General features: G+C 53.0%; 1 protein-coding gene across 17 annotated transcripts in view; it reads left to right on the top strand.

The window, feature by feature from the left end:
- MAD1L1 (mitotic arrest deficient 1 like 1) overlaps positions 1-21778 on the top strand; it is a 415963-nt gene that overhangs the window by 135129 nt on the left and 259056 nt on the right. The window contains exon 1 of one of the 17 annotated variants that reach the window (XM_070567328.1): positions 3689-3909. The exons of 13 other annotated variants lie outside the window; for them this stretch is intronic. Coding sequence is in view for 2 of the 4 variants with exons in the window: in XM_070567320.1 (XP_070423421.1) it covers positions 15306-15385 (80 nt within the window). In the remaining 2 variants the exon portion in view is untranslated. Of the gene's footprint in view, positions 1-3688; positions 3910-15149; positions 15386-21778 lie in introns of those variants that run through there. 3 more of the 17 variants (XM_070567327.1, XM_070567320.1, XM_070567318.1) reach the window with 3 other exon arrangements.

Here is a 21778-nt window from a genome sequence, read left to right as displayed (position 1 = left end):
TGAGAGACGGCGAGGAGAAAGTGGAGTCAGCGGTCTGTGGTTGCAGGACTGAAGTGGGCCTCAGGGGTGGGAAGGGATGGTCACTAGGTGGGATCAAAGCATAGTTATGGTTGCTGGAAGGACCCCACCGGGTGGGAGCGCTGAAGTCAGAGGGGTCGGGTGCCCCACGGGGAGCAGGGCAGGAGCTGAGAAGGCAGATATTAGGGGTCATCTTCATGACCTTGAGGTCAGCAAGATTATGAGGCAGGTTTGCTTTGGGGATTGGCAATGAACCACAAGCTAAAATTGTAGGGAAGTAGGCCGAATCTTGTTGGTTCTCAAAGGTGCTGCTTGTGTGTCTTGTTTCTTGTCTCCCCTCTCGCCTGAGTGCAAGGGGCACAGCAGAAGTGCTATGAGCAGTGCCTCACGCGCTGCTACGCATGTCGTCTGTGTGGTCGGCCATCATCTGTTGAGGGCAGGGTCCAGTTGCACGGTGAGGGCTGCTGATTCAGTGTTGGGATGGGGTCCTGGGGCCCTGAAGATGGCCACCCTCGCTGACCATGGGCCGTGCCCTCCTGGGTCCCCTGTGGTGGCTGCCCATCGTTTCTGGTGCTGCGCTCACACACCTCAGAACAGTGACCAGTGAGTGACCGTGAATTTGTTCCTGCATCGGCGTATCTGCAGCCTCCTGGCAGCTGGGCCGTGCCCAGTGCTGCCTGACTGGTTCCAGACTTTCTTTGAGTCCCGCACAGTTAGGGATCATCTTTTCCAAGGTGGCGCTTCCCATTTGTGGTGGTTCCTGTGGTTCCATCTGTACTGTTTGTCTCTCCAAGTTGTTTTCGTGTCTTCAGGAGCAGTTTCTGGATATTCCGGCTGGCGACCTGACGTTTTTCATTTTCGTCCTGTGCCTTCTGGCTGACTGAGTGTCCCCCCCGCCCCCAGCCCCCCTGTGCCGTGGTCAGCATTCTTGAGTTTCTCTTGGCAGCCTCACTCTGTTTCCCTTTGATTTGTCAGGAAGGAGCATTTCCTTACCGTCCTGTGCGTTGCGGGGCGAGCGCCAGTGGTCACAAGGTGGGAGCAGGCAGAGGAGCTGACTCGGGGGTGGTTTTCTTCCTCCGGGTTTGCAGTGTCTGCCTTCTCCGTGTGCGGGAAGTTTTGTTTCCACACCTGGAAGGAAGGAGGAAGGACGCAAGAGGGATGTGAGCATTTTATTTGAATAACTTTTTTAAAATTCTGATTACAAAAGGAATACATTTTCATTTAGAACATTTGACAATGTAGGAGAAAAGAAACAGAACAGACGAGAACAAAGGTTTCCCGTAATCCTTTTGCCCAGTGAAAGGCACTATAAATGTGCTGGCTTAGCTTCTTCCTGATATTTATGTGTTATATAAAATATGTGTTTTCCTGATGCAGATTTTAGGAAAATGGAATACTAGTACACTGTTTGGTTTGGGTCTTCTTATTTGTTTCATCTTTGGTGAACGTTTTCCATATTAAATATCCTTTTAAAACATGACTTTTTGGCTGTAAAACTACTTACTTTATGAATACTTCATTTAGCCAAACTCTTATTGTTAGATATTTAATTGTTTTGTTTTCTTTCATTAGTCTAAATAATACTCCAGTTAATACCTGTGTCCCCAGATCTGTTTGCGTCACAAGATTATTCCCTTAGGAGAAATTCTTGGAAGTGGAATTGCTGTTCAAAAAGTATGCATGTTTTTAAAGAAGCCAACCAGTTTTGAATGTTTGCCTTGGGCCAAGTGCGTTTCTATGCACATTGTCTTGTTTACTGCTTAAAAAGACCCTCAGATCTTCTAGAAGAAAAGGCAGGAGAGAATCTGCATGATCTTGGGTTTGACCCTAAGTTTTTAGAGAGAACACCAAAAGCACAATCCATAAAAAAAAAGAATTGATAAATTTGCCATCATTAAAATAGAACACTTTGCTCTGTGAAAGTTCCTATTAAGAGAATGAAAAGACAGGACACTGAGAGGGAGAAAATGTTTGCAAATCACGTATTTGATAAAGAGCTTGTATCCAGAATGTGTGAAGAACTATTAAAACTCAACAGTAAGAAACGACCTGATTTTGAAATGAGTGAAAGGTCTGAACAGACATGGCACTAAAGAAGATGTACAGAGGGCAAATGAGCATAAGAAAGGATGCTCCACATCGTTTGTCGTCAGGGAAATGCAGATTAAGACAACAACGAGATACCACACCTATTAGGAGGGCAGAAGTGGAAAACAACTCACAACACCAAATGCTGGCGAGGATGTGGAGTGACAAGAACTAATCAGTCAGTCTAAGGCTTAAAGAGGTGAGGGGATTTGTGTGTTAGGGTCAGTGAGACAGGCTTCCCGGGACAGGTGTGGGGCCAGACGCCGGGAGCTGCCCCGCTGCCCCTGCACTCACTGTGTGATTCTGGGCGGAGGAGCTCGCTGTCATCTGTGCACTTTGGGTGCCTCGATGGGAGTCAGCAGGGCCTCCCTACGAAGGGGAACGGGAGGTAGAAGTGAGTTGCCACGATCGTGTTCCATGGGGCCACGCCTACCCGCTGCAGCCTGCTCCTCGTTAGCCGTTATGGCACAGCCCACAGCTGCTAGTGGGAGCCAGGTTCGGACTGAAGATCAGCTCGTTTGTCCCATGCTGTTTTGGATACCAAGGGGTGCTTCAACCTTTCTGATCAAACCGTTCTCTAACAGGCACGCTCTCTGAAATGTATGCTTAGTCCTGACTTCATTTCAGCCCCCTGCCTGGGCCTGAGGGGACGGTGTTCCTCTCTCAGCCAAGAGGCCCTGTCGTCCTCACTGCCCCAGCCCGTCTGTTTGAGGGGTGCATGCCGGAGATGTGGGCTCTGCTGGACCTCACTGTCAACAGAGCCTTGCAGGGTGCTGTGTGTGGCTGGGTTTTTAACAGTTGGTGTTCTGTTTGGGCCCCCACATCCAGGTCAGGTTCAGTATGCTGACAGTAACTCTTCTCTTGTGGACAGTGCTCTGGGTTTCGACCGATCGTGGTGCGTCCACCACCGCAGCCTGATACGGAACAGTTCTGTCACCTACAGATGCCCTGCGCCACCCTCTGCGGGCAGCCCCCACCCCGTCCTCACCCGCCCCTGGGGTTTTTAAAGGGAAGAACTTCAGTGGGCTCTGAAGTCAGGTTTCCAAACGGGTGGCCCCCGTCTCTTCCCTGCTCTTCTCAAACTCAGAGCCACCTTGTTGTGTTTAAAGCTGCGTCCTTTAGCTCGGCCTGTGACCCTCTGGATTCCCAGCTGCACCCTCCCCTCTCTTTTGGGTACCCTGTTCCTCTGCCACCTTCACTTTGAGTCTGAGAAGAGCAGAGCTCTCTAAGGGGAGTCCAGTCCATCCCCCGTTTGCAGCATTTCCCGGGCCCCACAGAGGAGGTGTAGGCAGTGCCAGCAGCTGTGTAGATTCCTCTCTGGCTGTCCCCCTCTCTGTCTTTGTCCTGCTCCTTGTCACTGACTGAGCCATTTGTCTGGAGTCTCTAATTAGAGGGACGCTGGCAGCTTTCGTCTTTAATTACCATGTTATTGGGACCTTGTTAGTTCTGTGGCTGAGGCCCGAGTGAGGCGATGTCAGTAATGCCTTTGACCCTTTGCCGCAGCTGAGTCTTCTCTGTCGTCTTGCCTTTGGGTTTGATGCATTGTGGGGCCTGACCCCCTCCCTCTTAGATATCCTGGCCTGACACGGCCTGTGGGGCTGGGCTGATCTTTGTGGGTTCATTTGCCAAACTCTTGGCAATAGGATCTGAAGGAAGCAGGCAGTGGGCGTTGCTGTGCTCCTGGGTCGTGCCGGGTCCTCCTGCAGACGTCTTAGCGGAGCTCGGAGGGGGAGCCGGTCCCCGTGGCAGGAGGTGCCCACGGCCAGGCTTGGGCAGAGCAGTTGGACGTTCTGATTTTCTCAGGTGAGAACCTGTTAGGTGAGAATGGTATGACAGTATTTTTTTAAACTAGAATCTTATTGAGGTGTCATTTACTAATAGTAAAATGCAAAACCTTGATGTACAGCTCGTGGACACTTCACCTAAGTACTATCCGTGTTGCCAGAAGTGAAGTTCCCCTGTGTGCCTCCCCGTCAGTCCCCACCCCACCGGAGGCAGCCACTGTTCAGACCTCTTTTACCGTAGATAAGTCTTGCCGATTCTGGAACTTAATCATCTCATAAGAAAGAGAACAGACCACTGATCCCACAGCGACGTAGGTGAACCTTAAACGTGTCAAACCAAGTGTGCCAGAAAGAAGAGACTCCGGCGGTGCCGCGGCCTCTACTCTCCTCTGCTGTTGTCGAGTGCCGTCTGCTGGTCCGGCCACAGTGCGGGTCTGGTCCGGTTCTTGGCCTCACAAGTACGGCTGGTAGAGGGCTCCTGTACAAGTCCGTTGGAGGACACGTGCATTTGCGTCCTTGTGCTCATCCTGGGAGCGGAGTGGCTGTGCCGTGAGCTTGCTGGGAAGCCGCCGGTTGCCCTGCTGCCAGCCCCGAGTGACGAGGCCCGCGCTCGTCTGCCCCGAGGCCCGCGCTCGTCTGCCCCCGGCGCTGCTGTTGTCGGCCCTTCGGCCCTGGTGGGGGCCAGGCCCTGCTCCCGCTTCCCATGGGCTGCCCGTAACTGAGTGCGTCGAGCGCCTCCTCGTGTGCTCTGGGCTGCTCAGGCTCTTGTGAAAGGCTCTCAGGATAGCTGTTAGTTACAGTTTTCTGTCTATTTGTTCATAATCTTTATACCTTTTTCTTTCTTTTTAAAAAATAATTTTTAGAGGAGCTTTTAATAGCTTAAGGAAATGGGCCCTTTGTCTGAAAACGTGGTTTCCCAGTTTGACATTTTTCCTCTATTTGGTTATAAAGTTTTCTGCCACACATTAATTTCTAATTTTTATCTAGTTGAATACGTCAGCCTTTTCTTTTAGTGCTTCTGTGTGGTTTGTTTTTGTGTGAGTGTGGAAAGGACTTTCTCTTTCCTGAGTCACTAAAATGTTCTCCCGTGTTTTCCTCTGTCTTGATTTTATGTTTTCTGTCTAACACCTTTGCCCCACTGAGACTGTCTTTTGATAGGAGCTATGAATTAGGTTTCATTTCATGTTTTTGCCAGAGAGCTTCCTGGTTGTCCTAACGTGGTTTTGTGAATAACCAGTCTTTTCTCTAAGCCAATTTCCTATATGAATTTGAGTCTCCATTAGGAGTGTCAGATTCCATGTCATTGTTTTGACAGTAATAACACCACCTTGCTTTAGTTGTTGGAGCTGTGTGCTGTGGTTTAAATACCCAGCCAGCAACTTTCTCATTACATTTTTAACGTATTTCCTGACATCTTGTTTGTTTATTTTTCCATGTGAACTTCAAGTTCAGTTTCTCTACTTCCACAGAACTGGGGTTTTAGTTGGCAGCACCTTAACCACATGGGCTTGTTCAGGGGAGCGTTGGCGTCTTTATGACGCTGATTCCCAGATGCTCTCCCGGAATGTGCCTGTTTGTTGGTTTTTCTTTTGTAATCCTTAGTATTTAAAATAATCTTCATATAGATTTTACACCATTCTTTTTACTCATTTTTATCTTTTTTTGTTGTTTTTGTTGGGATCTTTTCTTCCACTATATCTGCTAACATTTCATTTGGTGCACCACAATAATAGTCACATCTAATCTATGAAACAGAGGAATAAGTCCTTGTTCAAAATCACAGTTGAGAGCATGGGCTCTGAATCAGGCAGATGTGGTTTCTAATCTTGGTTCTGATTTTACGGAGCCCACTTTCTTAGCCTTTCTAAGCCTCCTTTCCTTTACTGGCTGTGACAGAGGTGCTGGCCCAAGCTCAGCAGTGCTTCGTAAGCGTGCTGGATAAGGAGTACGTCATCCTGGCTTCTCGGCGCCCTCCCAGGAGCACTCACCCATACCCTGGGAGGTCTGATGATGGCCATTGCTTCCAGTGTATCTTTTAAGTGTGGTCCCTCCTTTCCAAACTCCTCTGTCTTTCCAGGGCTGAGGTCCCCCCTCACTCACTTGTCAGCAGACCTGAATGTTCTGGGCCCGGGGGTTCCTCTGCAGCTGTCTTGGCCTCAGCCTCTTCCTCGGCCCAGGCTGGCAGGGGCATGGCAGGCACATCATGCTCTCTTGCTGCAGCAAGCTGCATCCTGTGCATCTCCCAGCCCTCAGGTGCTCTGGCCTCTTCGTCTGCCATTCGTTTCATTTGTTTGTTCATTTAAAACTTTTTTGCTGACCCCTCCTGGGAATTAGATACTCTGCTGGGACTTTGTGTGGCCATTGCCCTCCTGCAGCACACCACCTGAGGGGACAGGGAGTGAGTGGCATGTTATAGGGCATGCTGTGATGGAAGGAAGCTGAGGTGCTGTGGAAACATCTGGGCTGGGGAGGGGCTGGGCAGTTGGCAGAGTCATTCTCCAGAGGCATCTCGAAGAGGAAACCTGAAGGGACAGTGGAAGAGACCAGTAGGGAAGAGAAAGGGCATCTAGACAAGCAGATGACTTGAGTGGAGGCTGGGGGAAAGGAGAGACCCTGGACAAGGGGCTGCAGGCGGTCAGTGCCCTTCTGAGGGAGGTGTGCCCCAAGCGGAACCTTGGCTCCCTCTTAGGGAGTGGTCACTTGGTGACTGCCCCCAGCTTACTTTCCTCTTCTCCTCAGTGACTCAGCTTAGAGGTCTGGGCTTCCCGCTCACTGTGCCTCACTGTGGGCCAGAGGAGGCCTGCAGAGAGAGGAGCAGTGTGGTCCAGCTCTCCTTGGCCCGGCCCGGAGTCACTGCCCTGCCTGGAAGCCCGAGTGCCGTGGGGATCTTCTCTAAGATGCCTCCTAAGCACTTCACATGATTATCATTTAAATGGGGCCTTTTCTACACTGTGATGAAGTTTGGGCTCAGCTCCTTGCTTGTGTAGCTTTGGGATGCTAATCTCATCGACAGATGGCCACTTTGAAATCCATTTCCTATGAAGAATTTGTGTAAAGAGAAGCACTTTTCTTTGTCACCAGCCTGTTTTCTCCTATTGCTTGGTGCTGTATGCCTTTGGGATTGCTGAGCGGGACGGCTTCTCCTGAAAGGCAGTGGTGATGTGTGCACAGGAGGGGGGAGGAGAGTGACTCACCGAGACAAGCCCACAGCTTTCAACATGGTGACTCTTCTTCAGTGTCTGTGGGACGCCCACAGGGTACTGCGGAAGGTGCCCAGCAGTGTCTTCCCAGAAGCATCGGAAGCCTGCCCTTCGTTGTGTCTTTGGGGCCTCACCTCTGCTCCTGTGGGCTGCGTCCCTGAGGGCACGTGCACATAAACTCCTGCTCCTGTCTGTGTTTCTGGAACTTCTGCTTCCTGCCTGCCAAGAAGTTGGATCCCCTTTCTGCGTCAGACTTTTCTGGTAAATCAGAGTAACCTTGGTGTCAGCGTGGTGAGTATTTTTCACTGATGAGCCAGCACGTGGATCAGCAAGGGCTGAGCACCGGTGCCTGTTGAGTTTGTCTCGAGTGTTGCCTTCTGCCACGCCCACAGATGTGGACTCTGATTCACTGACTGTGCACGTGGGGCTATGGTGACACGGTGCACCTCCTCTCCTTGAATTTGTGTAAGAAGCTCATGGGGTAGGGACGTTGAGCCCCATCTGTAGACGAGGAGATTTACACGGAGGCATCTACTCCACAGCAGAATACACCTTCTTCTCCAGTGCATGTGGAACAGTGTTCAGGAACTCAATCAAAAGGAAATTTGGAAATTCACGAATAGGTAGATATTAACGTACTCCTTAATAACAAGTGACTCAAAGAAGAAATCACAGAGGAAATTAGAAAATACTTTGTGGTGAACGAGAATGGAAACATAACACGTAAGGCTTATGGGATACGGCCAAAGCGGTGCTCAGAGGTAAGTTGATAGCTGTACATACCTACATTGAAAAAGAAGAAAGATCTCAAATCAAATCTTAACTTTCCATCTCGTAACAAGCTAGGAAAAGCTAGGAAGGACATACTGAAGATTACAGATGAACAAAATAGAGACTAGAGAAATGATAGAGAAAAACAACAAACAAAAAGCTAGTTTTTTGAAAGGATGTATACAGTTGACAAACTTTTAGCTAGACTGACTGAGCCAACATGAGAGAAGTCTCATATCAATAAAACAGGAATGAAAGTAGGACATTATTATTGACCTTACGGAAATATAAAGGATTATAAGAGAATACTATGAACTATTGTATACCAACAAATGAGATAATCTACATGAAATGGACAAATTCCTAGAAATACACAAATTACCAAAACTGACTCAAAAGAAATGGAAAATCTGAATAGACCTATAATAATAAATCAACAACCAAAGTATTTCTAATGAAGAAAAGCCCAGGACTAGATGGCTTCACTGGTGAATTCTACCTTAGGTCTAAAGAAGGAATTAACACCAACTAATTAGGAATTAACACCCACCTCATTTTAGGGTGCTAAGACAACTTCAAAAGAATAAATTTGGATCCCTGTCTTAAACCATGTGCAAAAAGTGACTCAAATGGATTGAAGGCCTAAATGCAAGAACCAAAACGATAAAACTCTTAGAAGAAATGTTGGTGTTATATATCTTTGTGAACTTGTTTTGGGTAATGGTTTCTTAAATACGATGCCAAAAGCATAAGCAACAAAAGAAAAGATAAATAAAGTGGGTTTCATCAAAGTTAAAAACTTAAGTGTATCAAAGGACATTTATCAAGAAAGTAAAAAGTCAATCCATAGAATGGGAGAAAATATTTGCAAAGCATGTATCTGATAAGGATTTGGTATCCAGAATATATAAAGAATTCTTGCAACTCTACATCAAAAAGACAAACAAAATTTAAAAATGGACAAAGGACTTGAATAGACATTTCTCTAAAGAAGACATAGAAATGATGAACAAGGACATGAGAAGATGCTCAGCATCACTAATCAGTAGAGAGACGGGGATCAAAATCACAGTGAGACACCAGTTTCCACCCACTAGGACGCCTGCTATCAAAACAATGGGAAACGAGTGTAGGTGAGGATGCAGAGAAATTCTGCCCTTGTGCTTTGCTGGCAGGATGTAACATGGTGCAGGTGCTGTGGAAGACAGTATGACTTGAACAGACACTTGTACACCCGTCTTCAGAAACAGCAGCATTATTCACAATAGTCAAAAGCTGGAAGCAGCCCAAGTGTCCGTTGGTGGATGGATGGATAAATAAAATGTGATTTATCCATACAATGGGATATTGTTCATCCTTGCAAAGGAATAGCATTCTGACTCATGCTACATCATAGATGAACCTTGAGTGTATCATGCTAAGTGAAATAAGCTAGTCACAAGTGGACAAATATTATGTGAGGTCCCTAGAGTCATCAAATTCAGAGACAGAAAGTAGAATGGTGGGCGCCAGGGGCTGGGGGAGGGGGATGGGAGTTGGAGCTAATAGGGACCGAGTTTCAGTTTGGGAAGATGGAAAGTTCTGGAGATGGACGGTGGGGATGGTTACACAAAAGTGTGAATGTACCAATGCCCCTGAATTGTACCCCTAGAAATGCTTAAAATTTTATGTTATGTATATCTTACCACAAAAGCAAGGAACAAAGGACTTAAGTAGACATTTCTACAAATGGCCAGCAAGCACACAAGAAGCATTAAAGCTACGGTGGGATAGCCCTTCACCCCCGCTAGGGTGGTGATGATTATATGTCATATGTAACAGTAAAGTTACATAGATAATTATATGTTATTACAGAATACTTTTTATAGTAATTTAAAAAGCAGAAAATAATGAGCATTGCTGAGGATGTGGAGGAGTGGGAACCCTCATAGGTTGCTGGTGGGGACATAAACTGGTGCAGCCACTGTGGGACGTATTCTGGCAGCTCCTCAAAGCGTTAAACGTGGAGTGACCATGTGACCCAGCAGTTCCACGCCTAGGCATATATCCAAGAGAACTGAAAACACGTTCACACAGAACTCTGCATTTGAGTGTTCATAGCAGTGTCGTCACAACAGGTAAAGGCGGAAAGGACTCAGACGTGCATCAGCGGATGGATAGACAGATGGGTTGTGGGCCATCCATCCGGTGGGCTGTTGCTCACCCGTAAAGGCACTGCGGCGCTGATGCGGCGGCAGTAAGGGTGAACCTCGTGGAGGACGCCAGTGTGTGTGCTTCCTGTAACACGACATGGCCCAGCAGGCGAAGCAGTAGAACCCGGAAGTAGATGAGTGGTCACCAGGGGCCGGGGGCGGGGCACAGTGGGCAGGGACTGCTCCTGGGTGCGGGGTTTCTTTTTGGGGTGGTGAAGATCTTCTTAAATTAGTGTCCATCTTCGGACAGCGTTGTGACTTGACTGAAAACCACTCAGTTGTTTACTTTAAAATGGTTAAAATAGTGGATGCTATGTAAATTTTATCTCAGTGAAAACAGAGTCAGTTATTCAAAAGATGATTTTGTAATGTTAGTTGATGCCTGAGAAGCAAATGAGGCTCGTGGAGATGCCCCCTGAAGTAAGCTCGTGTCCCTGTGTGTAAGTCGGGTGGGTGGGGAGGCCTCGGCGTGTGGCGGGTCTTCTGGCCCCTGGCCGTTTGGGGCGAGGTGAAGCTGAGCGGAGGGTGCTCCTGGCGCGAGGTCCGTGCTGGAGTGGAATGAAGACGAACAGAGTCTGAGCTCAGTGCTGGGAGCTCCTCGGGGAGGGGACACGCCATCCGCTCAGGCTCCTGGGAGCTCGGTCCCTCATGTGTAAACAGGGGCCTTGCAGCGGGTACTCTCGATTTGCTGTTTCTCCCTTGAAATGCCCAGTTGTGTAATTTGCTGTAAAGGGGTCATTTCACAGAAGACAGTCTTTCAGTCACAAGCGCTTAGTCTCTGACGTGTGGGGTCATGTTCAGGATGAGCTCAGAGCCACACGGGAGACAGACATGGGCCTTCTCCCGGCTGGTTGTCCGTGTCTCTGCTTTGGTAGCAGGTCTCTGTATTTCTCTGGTTGCTGGAGTCTTGTGTCTGTGGGCAAAGCAAGGCTGGACCTTTGAGCACTTTATGGAATTTAAATCCTTTTGCCCGTCCTCTTGGCCTCTGCTGGTAAGACACTTTCTTCAGCCCCAACACCGGCCTGTGGATACGGGTCAATGTTTTTCATCCAGCGGCTCTGTAACAGCTGGGCAGAGAATGCCCGAGACTCACTGTGGCCTGTGCTGAGCCCTGTGGGGGAGAACGTCCAGGGTGGACATTGCCTGGGGAGGAACCAGGGGGGTTAGAAGGCCTCGAGGAATGCTGGGAAGGGTGGGCTGCACACCTGCCCGTGTGGGCCCTGGTGCAGGGCTGGCTGTGTGGCTGGGGAGCGAGGTTGGGGACAGCCGTGAGAGGCAAGAACAAGGCCCTGTGGCGCTTGCACTGCTTCTGTGTTCCAGGACGTGTGTCTTTTCTGCTGTGAGCTCCTTGGGGCATTCATCGTTGTATCTCCTGTGCCTGGCTTGGTGGCTGACACACAGTAGGTGCTCAGTTTGCATCAATTTATTGGCCAGTAAACAGTGAGTCCGTGGCTCCCTGTGTGAGCTAGTGACGACTGGTGTAGGGTCAGGACTGAGATAGACTGAGCTGGCACTCTCGCTGCGTCACTGACTTCCTCTCCAGAACCCGGGCGTCCCCGTCTCTACCGGGGCTGATGAGGAGACTTGGCTTGGCCAGGTGGGTGACATTAAATAGACCGTACATGCTACCAGGTGACGCTCATGGCGCTTGCTGGGTGCTGTTGCTCAGGAGGTGGTGGCGCTGTTGAAGCGCTCTTGTGTCCGACATGGCACACGGCTCCCGAGGGTCCCAGGGTGCAGGTCCCCTCCGTGACAGTCACGCCCTCACCTAGCCCTGCTGTTTGTTCCAGCTCCTTCCTCTTTCTGCTCCGAGTCCCACGATGGCTCCCGCACTTCCAGTGCTGCCTGCAGCCTGGTGGCGGGAAGCCGAGGTGCAGCTGCGGGGGGTGTGAGGTAAACTCCAGTGTCTGTTTCTCAGAAGGGGATTGCCCTGGGGGTGAGTTTCCCCCGAGTGGCACGGGTGAGTGGCGGAGGTCTGCTGTCGGCGCCCGGCTCATCTCAAGTCTGCTGCAGCCGATGGGCCAGCTTGGCGTGAGTGCCGCAGCCGCCGAGCGTGCCCTCTCGCCCGGCCTGTGGGAGACTGTGGTGCTGGGCAAAGATATGGGGCGCGAAGATCTCACTGCCCATGCCTCCTTGGAAATGTCTCCCGCTTCCTGCCGGGGTCCCCCTCATGTCCGGCTTGCATGGGGACCCGAGGCCGCTCCCAGGACCTGATGGTCACCGACCCCTCCACGCCTGGTGGTGGGGCCATGTGACGCTCCTGGTACTGATGTGGTTGTCCCCACGGTTGGTCAGGCTCCTCTCCTCCCAGAATTTCAGAAAATTAGGTAAGTATTCATTATTACACCAGACCTTTATTTTTCTACCCTCTCTATTCAGACGCTTGTAAACTTTGCCGCTGAATTGCATTGACCAGAGTCTACTGAACATAGTTGAATGTCCACAGCCGCTCCATTGTGCCCCTCTGGCCCCTGCCCGGCTCTGGGCCTCAGAGCACCCATGGGGCGGACAGATGAGATGGCCTTCTGTTAACTTCCAACGAGAAATGGAATCTGCCTGGGTGTCGGTGTCCTGCAGGGTTCTTTCCCCAGAGTGGGGGCTGTGCTGAAGCCCAGGCCTCACCCGGAGGGCAGTCCCTGTGGAGTCACTACGCTGGTGATGAGGTGACTCCTCCCTGTCCCCCAAGATGAACTCCGGTTCTTGACCCTTGCCCCTTGCACCCCTGGCGGTCCCTGTGCGGTTCTTGCCTGGCTGGCCTGACTCGCGGGTGGGTGTGGGTGGGCTCGTCTTTCCAGGCCCCTTGGTCTCGGTGCATGTTGTTGTGGTTAGGTTTCACCCCAGACGGGAGTCTCTGGTGTCTTTTTACTGCCTTTTCTGGAACCCCGTGTGGTGCTTGCTCTGTGCCATGAAGTTGCATCTCAGGCGCGAGGTGGGCTCTGCCCAGCATTGCTGCCTCATTTGTGCTGTCCTCCTTTCAGACTGATACTCACTCTTGGCATGTGACTAGGGCCTCTGAGTGACACCTCTTCCAGGGAGCCTTCCCCACCGTGTCCGAGCTTATGTGCCCTTCCAGAGACTCACTGCCTTTCCTGTCTGAGCTCCTTTGTTGGCTCCTGGGCCGCAGCCTTGCCTTCTCACTAAACAAACAGCAGAGCTCCTCGGGCAGAGACCTCCTGTTTTCACTTTATTGTCACCTAGGACACTCGGCAGCCAGTCCATAAGAAGGTACCCCATAGACACTTGAAAGCTGATCAGCAGAAATTACTTGGAAGATTGGAAAGGAGTGCCTGCAATGCATTCAGGGAATCCCTTAGTTTCTTTACAAAAAGCTGTTCCCGATCTGAAGAGTCTGGAGACACCTCTGTTGGTCTCCTCGGTTCACCGTCCTGCGCTGGTGAGCGGGGGAGACCAGATTGGAACCCACATCTGACCCAGATCCTGCCACCTGCACTGCTCCTGCCTCCTCAACCCCAGCCCCAGGGAGCTCCGTCCAGGTGGTCGTCTTGTTATACTTGGAGTCCCCTGACGCTGCCCCCGCGCGGCCTCCTCCACCCACACCCGCCTTGGAACTGCAGAGGTGCGGTGGGCGGCGCGGCGGCTTCCCCCCGTGAGCACCAGCCGGCCCTCCGAGCGTGGGGGCGTTTACCCAGCACCCCCTCCCGAAGTGTAAGCAGAGCAGCCCTCCAGCAGTCCCGACGAGCACTAACCCTGCCTTTTAAAGGTCATTTCTGTCTCAGTCAGTTCTTAAAGTTCAAGAGGAAATAAACTACTTAGAGCTGGCATTTCTCAAGTCAAGTGTCAACTCTCCAAGCCCCCGAGCCTGGGGTGAGGAGGAAGTGAGATTAATAAGTGAGTTACTGTGTTGACATAGTGATGGGTGAGCAGATGCTCCCCTTACTCTCACCTCTGAGTGAAAAGGATAAAAGAGAAACTAGTAATTTTTAAAATCTCATTTTCTCCTTTCATTTATTTGAGCATGGGAAATGCTTTAGAGATGTTTATTAGAGGAGTGACAGCATTTAGGGGGCTTGTCAGCCATGGTTCCCTGGGTGTCACATGCAGAGAGGCATTGCTCCTCCCGCAGGGGAGCCCCCGTGTAGCGCCCATGATCTGCATGCTTGGTGGGGGCTCCTCTCCAGTGGGGAGACAGCAGTAGTCCAGGAAACAGTGGATGTCAGCATGCCCATGAAGGTGCCACACCTAACTGACTATTGAGTTCTTGTGCTTTGGGTCGAGGACAGCAAAATCGATGGGAAAATAAACAGGCAGAATGGGCTGTATTAATCAGGTACCGCCAAGGCAGCTGGCGGGACTGTAATGCGGCGCGGTGTCGATCGAGTGCAGGCAGGCCGCCTCTGCTTGCCGATGCGCTGCGATCGATCGCGGGCGTGTTGGGAACCTCAGCATCAGAGTCACTAATTGGGCTATTGGACGCCTCCGCAGGGAGATGCAGGGAGATCATGCCATCTCCTCTTTTACCCGCTCAGCTGTCCCGCTCTCACAGCCCCCACTTCCCACACGTCCGCTGGGGCTCCCCCCTCCTTGGCCGGGTCCTTCTGTTGGCCTCCTGCCCTGGCTTGGACGGCTTCGGAGACGTCGGGCCAGAGCCCAGCTCCCTGCGCGTGGGGCCTGATCCTCCTCCTGGGCCTAATTCTCTTTTCCCTCCCAGCGTCTTGCATCTGCCACATCCCTGATTGTCTGTACCTCTGTTTTTTGTCTGTCTCCTGCACTAGATGGTGAACTCCTTGAGGGCAGGAGCTGTGATATTAAAAAAATTTTTGTATTGTCTTATTTGTGTCTATTTCTGAAGCAAAGCCCAAGGCTGGACACGCAGGCGTGCTCCCTATGTTGGATGCAGGAATAGTGCGTCCCTCAGCCTCCTCGCTCAGCTCTTGGGCGTGCACAGTCTCTCCACTCCAGGTGGATGGGGGAGACGCAGGGATAATTTGGGGTAATTTATTTTTCTCATCCCAGAGCATCCAATTTTTGGTGGTCATTCCATACCTCTTTAAATGGCCTTGTTTGAATTTGAGGTTTGGTTTTGTGCCACTAGGAGGAGGTGGACCATAATGTTCTAGCAAGCAAGTGGTGACATATCAGCAGTTACCAGGCACCCTCCACGGAGCACGTGTGCATCAGCCTCACACCGCCTTGGCGTGGGGAGACTCACCTCCAGGAGTTACATTATAAGGGCTGCTCCACCATGTGTCCCAGCAGCATGGCCTTCTCTGGTCTCTTGGGGAGATGGAACGATGGAAGGTCCTGACCTGGGGTCTCCTCTTGGGCTCCCACCTGGAGCCGGGCCCAGCAGAAGTCACAGATGTGCCCTGAGGTGGGTGAGTGTGAATGTTGGCCACTGGGGGCCCTTCTGTGTGTACCCTGCCTGCCTCCCTTCCTCCCCTCCACACTCAGGGTGCATCTTGTTGCCGCTGAGAGCCGTGGATCAAGGCCCTTTACACCTGCAGCCATACCCCCAGGGAAGGTGCTGTTGTTCTGAGTTATGTTTCTGCAGCTGGAGCTCAGACAGGCGTGTGCGCCAGGCCACAGAGCATGTCATGGCAGGGCCAGCATCGTGTCCAGATGTGCCAGACTCAAATGTCCATGCTTGCACCACAGTGTCCTCTTGCATGTCTCTCATGTGGACTGTCCACGCTTCATAGATGTGTCAAGGTTTCTAGAGGGACAGAGCTGTGAGAACTGGGCCTGAGGCTGACATTTCCTCACTGTGTGCTCTGCCTCTTTTTCATGAATGTTTCTTATCAAGACCAAGATTGTCCAGGTGTGTGTGAAGGCAGATGCTTCTCTAGGCCCCAAACTCCCTATGCTCTTATCTTTTTACCCTCCCTGCCTTAGAGCGGAGACCACATTTGGTTTAGTGCCTAGTACCTGAGGTTGGATGCTTGGTACCTGAAGCTTAGTGCTTAGTACTTGAGGCTTGGTACTTAGTACCTATGATGTGGTGCTTAGTACTGAAGGCTCAATGCTTAGTGACCAAGTTTCAGTGCTTAGTACTTGAGGCTCAGTGCTTGAAACGTGAGACTAAGTGCTTAGTACCTGAGGCTCAATGCTTAGTACCTGAAGCTCAGTGTTTATTACCTGAGGCTCAGTACTCAGTGATGCTCCTTGGACAAGGACATTGGACGTCTTTGCAGAGCTGTTTTAAGCATGTGTTTACTCAGGTCACTGTCTGGGGCTGGTTTGAGTGTTTGAAGCTTGTTTATTTTTTGCATCTCTGTATCACCCTGGGTGTAGTGGTGGCCTTAATTATCTGTCTACCATCACTTTCCCGTGAGACTGCTGGCTCTTGGAGGCTGGAGCTCTAGCGTATGGGCAGTTGCTCAGTAGGACTTGAGGGGCTGACTTGCCCTCTGACCTTTGCTGTGTCCTCATTTTCTGGGTTTCAGTGGCCTGGGGCCGGGGAGCTTACTCTGCTGTGTGCCTGGCCCCGGCACTGGGGTGCTCCGGGCTTGCCTGTGTGGGCTCTCCACCCCTGTGATTTGGAGGCAGCTCCACCCATGCGATTACAGGTTGGTAACTGATCAGCTAAATTGGATTATTCATTACGGTTGGGATTGAATTGAAATTGCAAAGGGTAATTTTCCTTCTCACATTTCAAGGTCAGATGAGAGTATTTACTGTGTGGCCTCTGTTTATTTGGGAATGCAAATTGAATTTGGTGATTCGAATTGATGAGATGTTAGGAATGGAGAGCGCATCAGAGGTGGCTCAGCAGAAATGACTGGGAGGCCAGACTGCAGCTTTGTGGCCTGCTCCCTTGGCCGTTCCTTTGATTGGTAATTATTTCAGCCTTTGTGTTTCTTATTCTCTGGTTTTGTTTCCGCTGTTTGGATTTTTTTTTCTCAGAGAAATGTGCAGTGACGCTTGGAGGCATTTAAGATTGGAATTAGATGGTGTAAATAAAGACAGCTGCGTGCCATACTGGGCCCAGGCGGTGTGGGGCAAGGCCCACTGCTCCCTCTCCAAGGAGCGGGACCCGGAGAGGCAGACTGCCCACAGCCTGCCCTCCTGTCTCTGGTCCCCTGCCATCCCCCCACATGCCAAACCTACCACTTGGCAAGACCAATGGAGCCTGTGGTCCCCTTACTGTACCCGAGACCTGATCTCAGTGGTGTTGGTTGAGGCTGGCCACGCGGTGAGAGGGCACCCCCATGTGTAGACGGGGCTCTGGGTCTGCATAGGAGCCTGGCTTGCCACCTCCCAGCTCTGTGACTCCAACAAGGCTCGTTCCCTCATTGGGGAAATAGGGACATGACGGTAGCAATACCCACTCCTCTCAGATTCTTGTGGGCATTCAGCAAGATCCGGTTGTAAGAGCGTCCTTTGAGTTCTGAGACTTACGGCGCTCCTGGCTCCTGACCTCTTCTGCTTGTTTCTTTAGTCCCACGGGAAGTTTCAGAGAGGTAAATCGAGATGTCAGTCCCCACCAACTCTTTCTCAAGGCCGCCTCCTCAGGCACTCAGGAAAGCCCAGCCTCGCTTCTCCAGCCCATTTGAGTACGGAGGGTGGGTTCCCGCCCGGGCCCCCCCCCCCGCCCCCGTGCACAGGGGCAGGGGAGGGGAGTTCACACTTTGAATTCCTGCTGCCAGCTCCCGGCTTTGCACGTGCACGTGTCTTGTTGGGCAGGCAGAGATCAGTGGCTCCCTCATCAACGAGGAGTTGGCAGTCAGATGCGGCTGCGTTTCCTTGCTTCCCTCCTCTTGTAAGTCGCTGTTAGTTCCCCTGTCATGAGCGCCCCGGGATTGCAGTGGACTGCGTCCTGGCGGTGCTGGCCTCCAGGCCGCACCGCTCACTGGCTTGGTAGGGACATGGCAATAGGAGCCTGGGTGTGGCCCCTCCTCTGGGACCCTTGCGTTCTGGGGGAGCATTTCTGAAACCAGTGCTTGTGGAGCTGCTGTGTGACTCCCGGCCGGGTGCCCTGTCCATGTGGCCGGGCCCATGTTCCCTGTGGCTGCAGCATGTGTACGCAGGGCTTGGGACGCCGTCCTGGCACACAGCTCTGCGGGGGGTGCTCAGAAGTCGTTCTCTTTCAGAATTCGCGTAGCGCTCTTCATCGGCAGATGCTTCAGAGCGGGGCAGGCCAGACCCCCCCTCAGCCTGGCCTCCAGGGCATCTCTGCGCAGCTTGCTGCCCTTGCCTGCCCCCTCAGACAGTCTGAACCCCGTCTGTGTCCCTTGCTTTCCACTCCCAGGAACCTCCCTGCCACGTGCCTGTCCCCTCCCTGTGGGATCGTGAATTCCGCATCACCTGGTTGGCCCTGCTGTCATTCCTCTCTTGGCCTCTCTCCTCTCTTCTTTGATGAGTCCAGGAGCCCCGGCTTTCCGTGGACTTGGACTTCGGACTCAGACTTACTGTGAACTGCGGGTGTGCAGTGGTGAGTACACACACCGTCTCTGCCCTGGTGGACACGGAGGGGAGAGAGGCGCTGACAGCTAAACGCTCGTCAGTGAGGCAGACGGTGATGTGAAGGACAAGACCGGGCCCTGCGCGAGATTGGGAGGGTCTGGAGCACGGTGGCAGGAGGGAAGGTGGCCTGAGGTGGGCGTCACCTGAGGCTCCAGCATGCTCGTGAGTAGACGGATGGCAGGGCTTTCCAGGCTGTGTGCACAGCACGAGCGATGACCTGGGGGCAGAGCTGGGCCCTGCAGAGGTGGCATGACTGGCTGGAAGACATCCCTGCCGGAGGTGGAAGTGGCGGAGGTGGGGAGTGGGGTGAAGACGAGTTCAGCTGGGTCTGGCCTGCACGTGGCTGTTTGCGTGTGACTGTCGGCGGCGGCTGGTGGAAAAGGAGCCGTGGCATGTTGGGGCTGCCTTTTAAGGTGGGTTTGCATGTTTGGTCAGGGGGGTATGGGATGGGCAGACTGCAGTGGGGGCCAGTGGGGAGGGGCAGCTGGGACCAGCCTGGCGGTACGCATGAGCAGCTGGGCTCAGGACCTGTGGAGGGGGAGTTGTCAGGTCTGCTGAGACCTGGCAAGGTGGAGAGGGGCAGGGGGGCTGGAAGGTGGCACCAGGGTTCCAGCCTGTGCAGCTGGTAAGTGGTGACACCCTTCGCAAGGGTAGGAAGATTCGAGCAAGAGCAGACCCTCGGGGTCGAGGCAGAGTCCGGCCTTCCCTCACGGGGCGGCAGCCTGCCTGGGAGCCTTGCGGCCCGGGCCCGGCTCCTTCCCTTGCCTCTCCGCCTGTTCTGTGCGCTGACCTCGGCTGGTTTTCGTTGTCTCAAGATCCCCCTTCAGGTGTTGGTCCCTCCTCATCTGCCTCTGCAGTGCCTCCCTCAGAAGGTCTTCCCTCCAGAAAGGCTCTTGTGTGAATCGTGGCCCTGTCCTTCCTTGGCCTGTGGCCCACGCCCCCAGGGCTTCTCTCGTCTTTCCTGCAGAGATGCTCTTGCAGACCGCCCAGGCTGAGGACACAGCTGAGGGTGTGAGGATCTTGCTGTGAGCTCTCCTTGCTGTTGTGCAGCACAGCTTCCTGCGGTGGCCTTTAGGACAGGACGAGGCAGACCCACCTGGGCCTGTGGCCCTGTGCAGTGAGGGCCTTGGGGCAGCATCTTGTGGCTGCCCTGGCCCCTCCTGGAGGGCGGGCGTGGGGCCTCTGCTCCTGCAGCTGGTAGCACGCTCCTCCCGCCCGGCGGGGCCTTTCTTGGAGAGTCCTCCTCACTCCGGGTGCTGCTTAAGCATATTTGGAAACGGACACCCTGGTGGAGGACCGGGAGTGCGCCTGTGGGTGAGTCCCACAGGATGGATGCGAGGAGGCCGCGTGGCACGGCTGCTCCCTGCCGGCCCGGTGTGGGCGAGTGCTCTCCCGGTTAGCACGCTGTCCGCTGCTGCCCGGTGTGGGCGAGTGCTCTCCCGGTTAGCACGCTGTCCGCTGCTGCCCGGTGTGGGCGAGTGCTCTCCCGGTTAGCACGCTGTCCGCTGCTGCGTGGTGTTTTGTTGCACTTGGAGTCGTGCTGTTCCTCTGCTGTTCACACTCCAGGCCGCAGCTTCCAGGATAACCCTAAGACCGCGAGGAAATCGCTGTGGCACAGGAGCCGGCCTCAGTGCCGCAGCCGCTCTGCAGGCTGCCTCCTGAATAGTAGGTCACCTGTCACTGAAGCCCCTCTGGGTGGAAGCCGACCACTCACCAAGCAGCCCTGTCCACCCCTGGGTGGCTCTGCGAGAGATTTCTCATCACTAGAGTCTAACGGCCCTCTCCCTGTCACTCTCAGACCACCTGAAGGCAGGGTGGGAGCCAGCTGCCGTGCCCTCCCCTGGGCCCGCCCAGGCTCGCCTCAGACGGGGAGGCCTCCAGCACTCTTTGCTTGCCCCTCGCTCTGCTCTTGTGCCCCTCCAGGTTGTCCCTTTCACGGCTCTGCACACACGGTGCCCTGTGCCTCAGAGGCTCCCTCTGGCTGGGTCTCATCTCCTGCTGCTTCTCCCCACCTCACCTGCTGCCCCGGGGCATCTTGGCTGCCCTTTCCTGTCGGGCTGGTGGTGACCTTGCTGTCAGCAGAAACTCTGACATCCTTTTGGTACGTGCTGCAGCTCAGTCGTGTCCCTGAGTCCTGATGGCACGCAGGGCGGGGGTCCTGGGCCTGGGAGCAGCACCTGACCTACGTGCCAATCATACTCACTGTGTCGGACCAGCCAGCTCTTACCCACTGTCCCCTCCTGGGACCTTAGCTCTGCCCTGTCCTTTTCACAGCCCTTCCCTGCCATTCGCTCAACAAGCAGACTTCTAGAATTTTCAGCTTCTGAAGATTCGCTGATGAGCTGTGATGGAGCCAAGACTTCCCTTCCTCCCCCCGCCCCGTACAGTCTTGGGGAGGGCTGAGGAGATAATGTCTGAGCACCAGATGGGTGCAGAGCAGGTCCTCGGGGCTGAGTCCAGGCCTGGGTGTGTCCTTTCCTTCCTGACATAGCACAGCTGGCCGTTTATGCCCCAGACAGAGAGATGAGTCACCTGTTTGATGGTGGCTTGTCTTGGCCTGACTGGTGGCCCCATGGGGTGCCCGGGGCATAGTGCTGGAGAAACTGGAGGCGGGCATTCCCATGTCCTGGTTGGGGCAGAGCGGCCTCAAGTGGATTTGCTTGTTGGTAAAATGGAGAGCTTAAAGATTGCGTGTGTTCCTCTAGCCCTAAGAGTCAGGTGCATTAGGGGTTTTGCAGAAGTGTGAGTAAAATTTTCTTAATGTTTCGTAGCTTCCTTCAAGAGTGTGATTACTCGGAATCCATGTGCAAGTGCCATCGTATTTAGAGCTTACCTGTTGGAGACCTCCAGCGGGCTCACGTGTGCAGTCCGGGCAGTGCCCCTGGGCACTTGTCAGAAACAGCTCTCAGTGTGGTCCGTGCTTACATGTGAACGTCTCTTCCAAGTGTTATGGATTCGAAGGTTGACCCGCTGTAGAGTTCTTATTCTGAATTTGGGTCTGGCTGTGGCCGTTGGCGTGTTTACACCCTCTGTGTTGACGTGCCAGGCAAGAGTTAGCATGAAGTCCTCGCCCCACACCAAGCCTCGAGCCAGGGCTCGACAGGGGTGACTGTCCTTCCTGGGACGGACAGCACCACCCTTGTCTGCTCCACAGAGGCGATGGCCAGGCCTTCGGGCCTTCTGTCACAGGGAACGTCTGTGACAGCTGTTGGTACCGATGCTCTTTCCTGGGCATCGAGGACAGCTTGGGGTGGCAGGCTGGAGTTGGGAGAAGGTAGACAAAGAGACCGTGGGACTGGCC

Source organism: Equus przewalskii, chromosome 12, assembly GCF_037783145.1.
Source record: "Equus przewalskii isolate Varuska chromosome 12, EquPr2, whole genome shotgun sequence".
Taxonomy (NCBI): Eukaryota; Metazoa; Chordata; class Mammalia; order Perissodactyla; family Equidae; genus Equus; species Equus przewalskii.
Note: the sequence above shows the minus strand (reverse complement) of the source record. Positions and strands in the feature narration are given on the sequence as shown.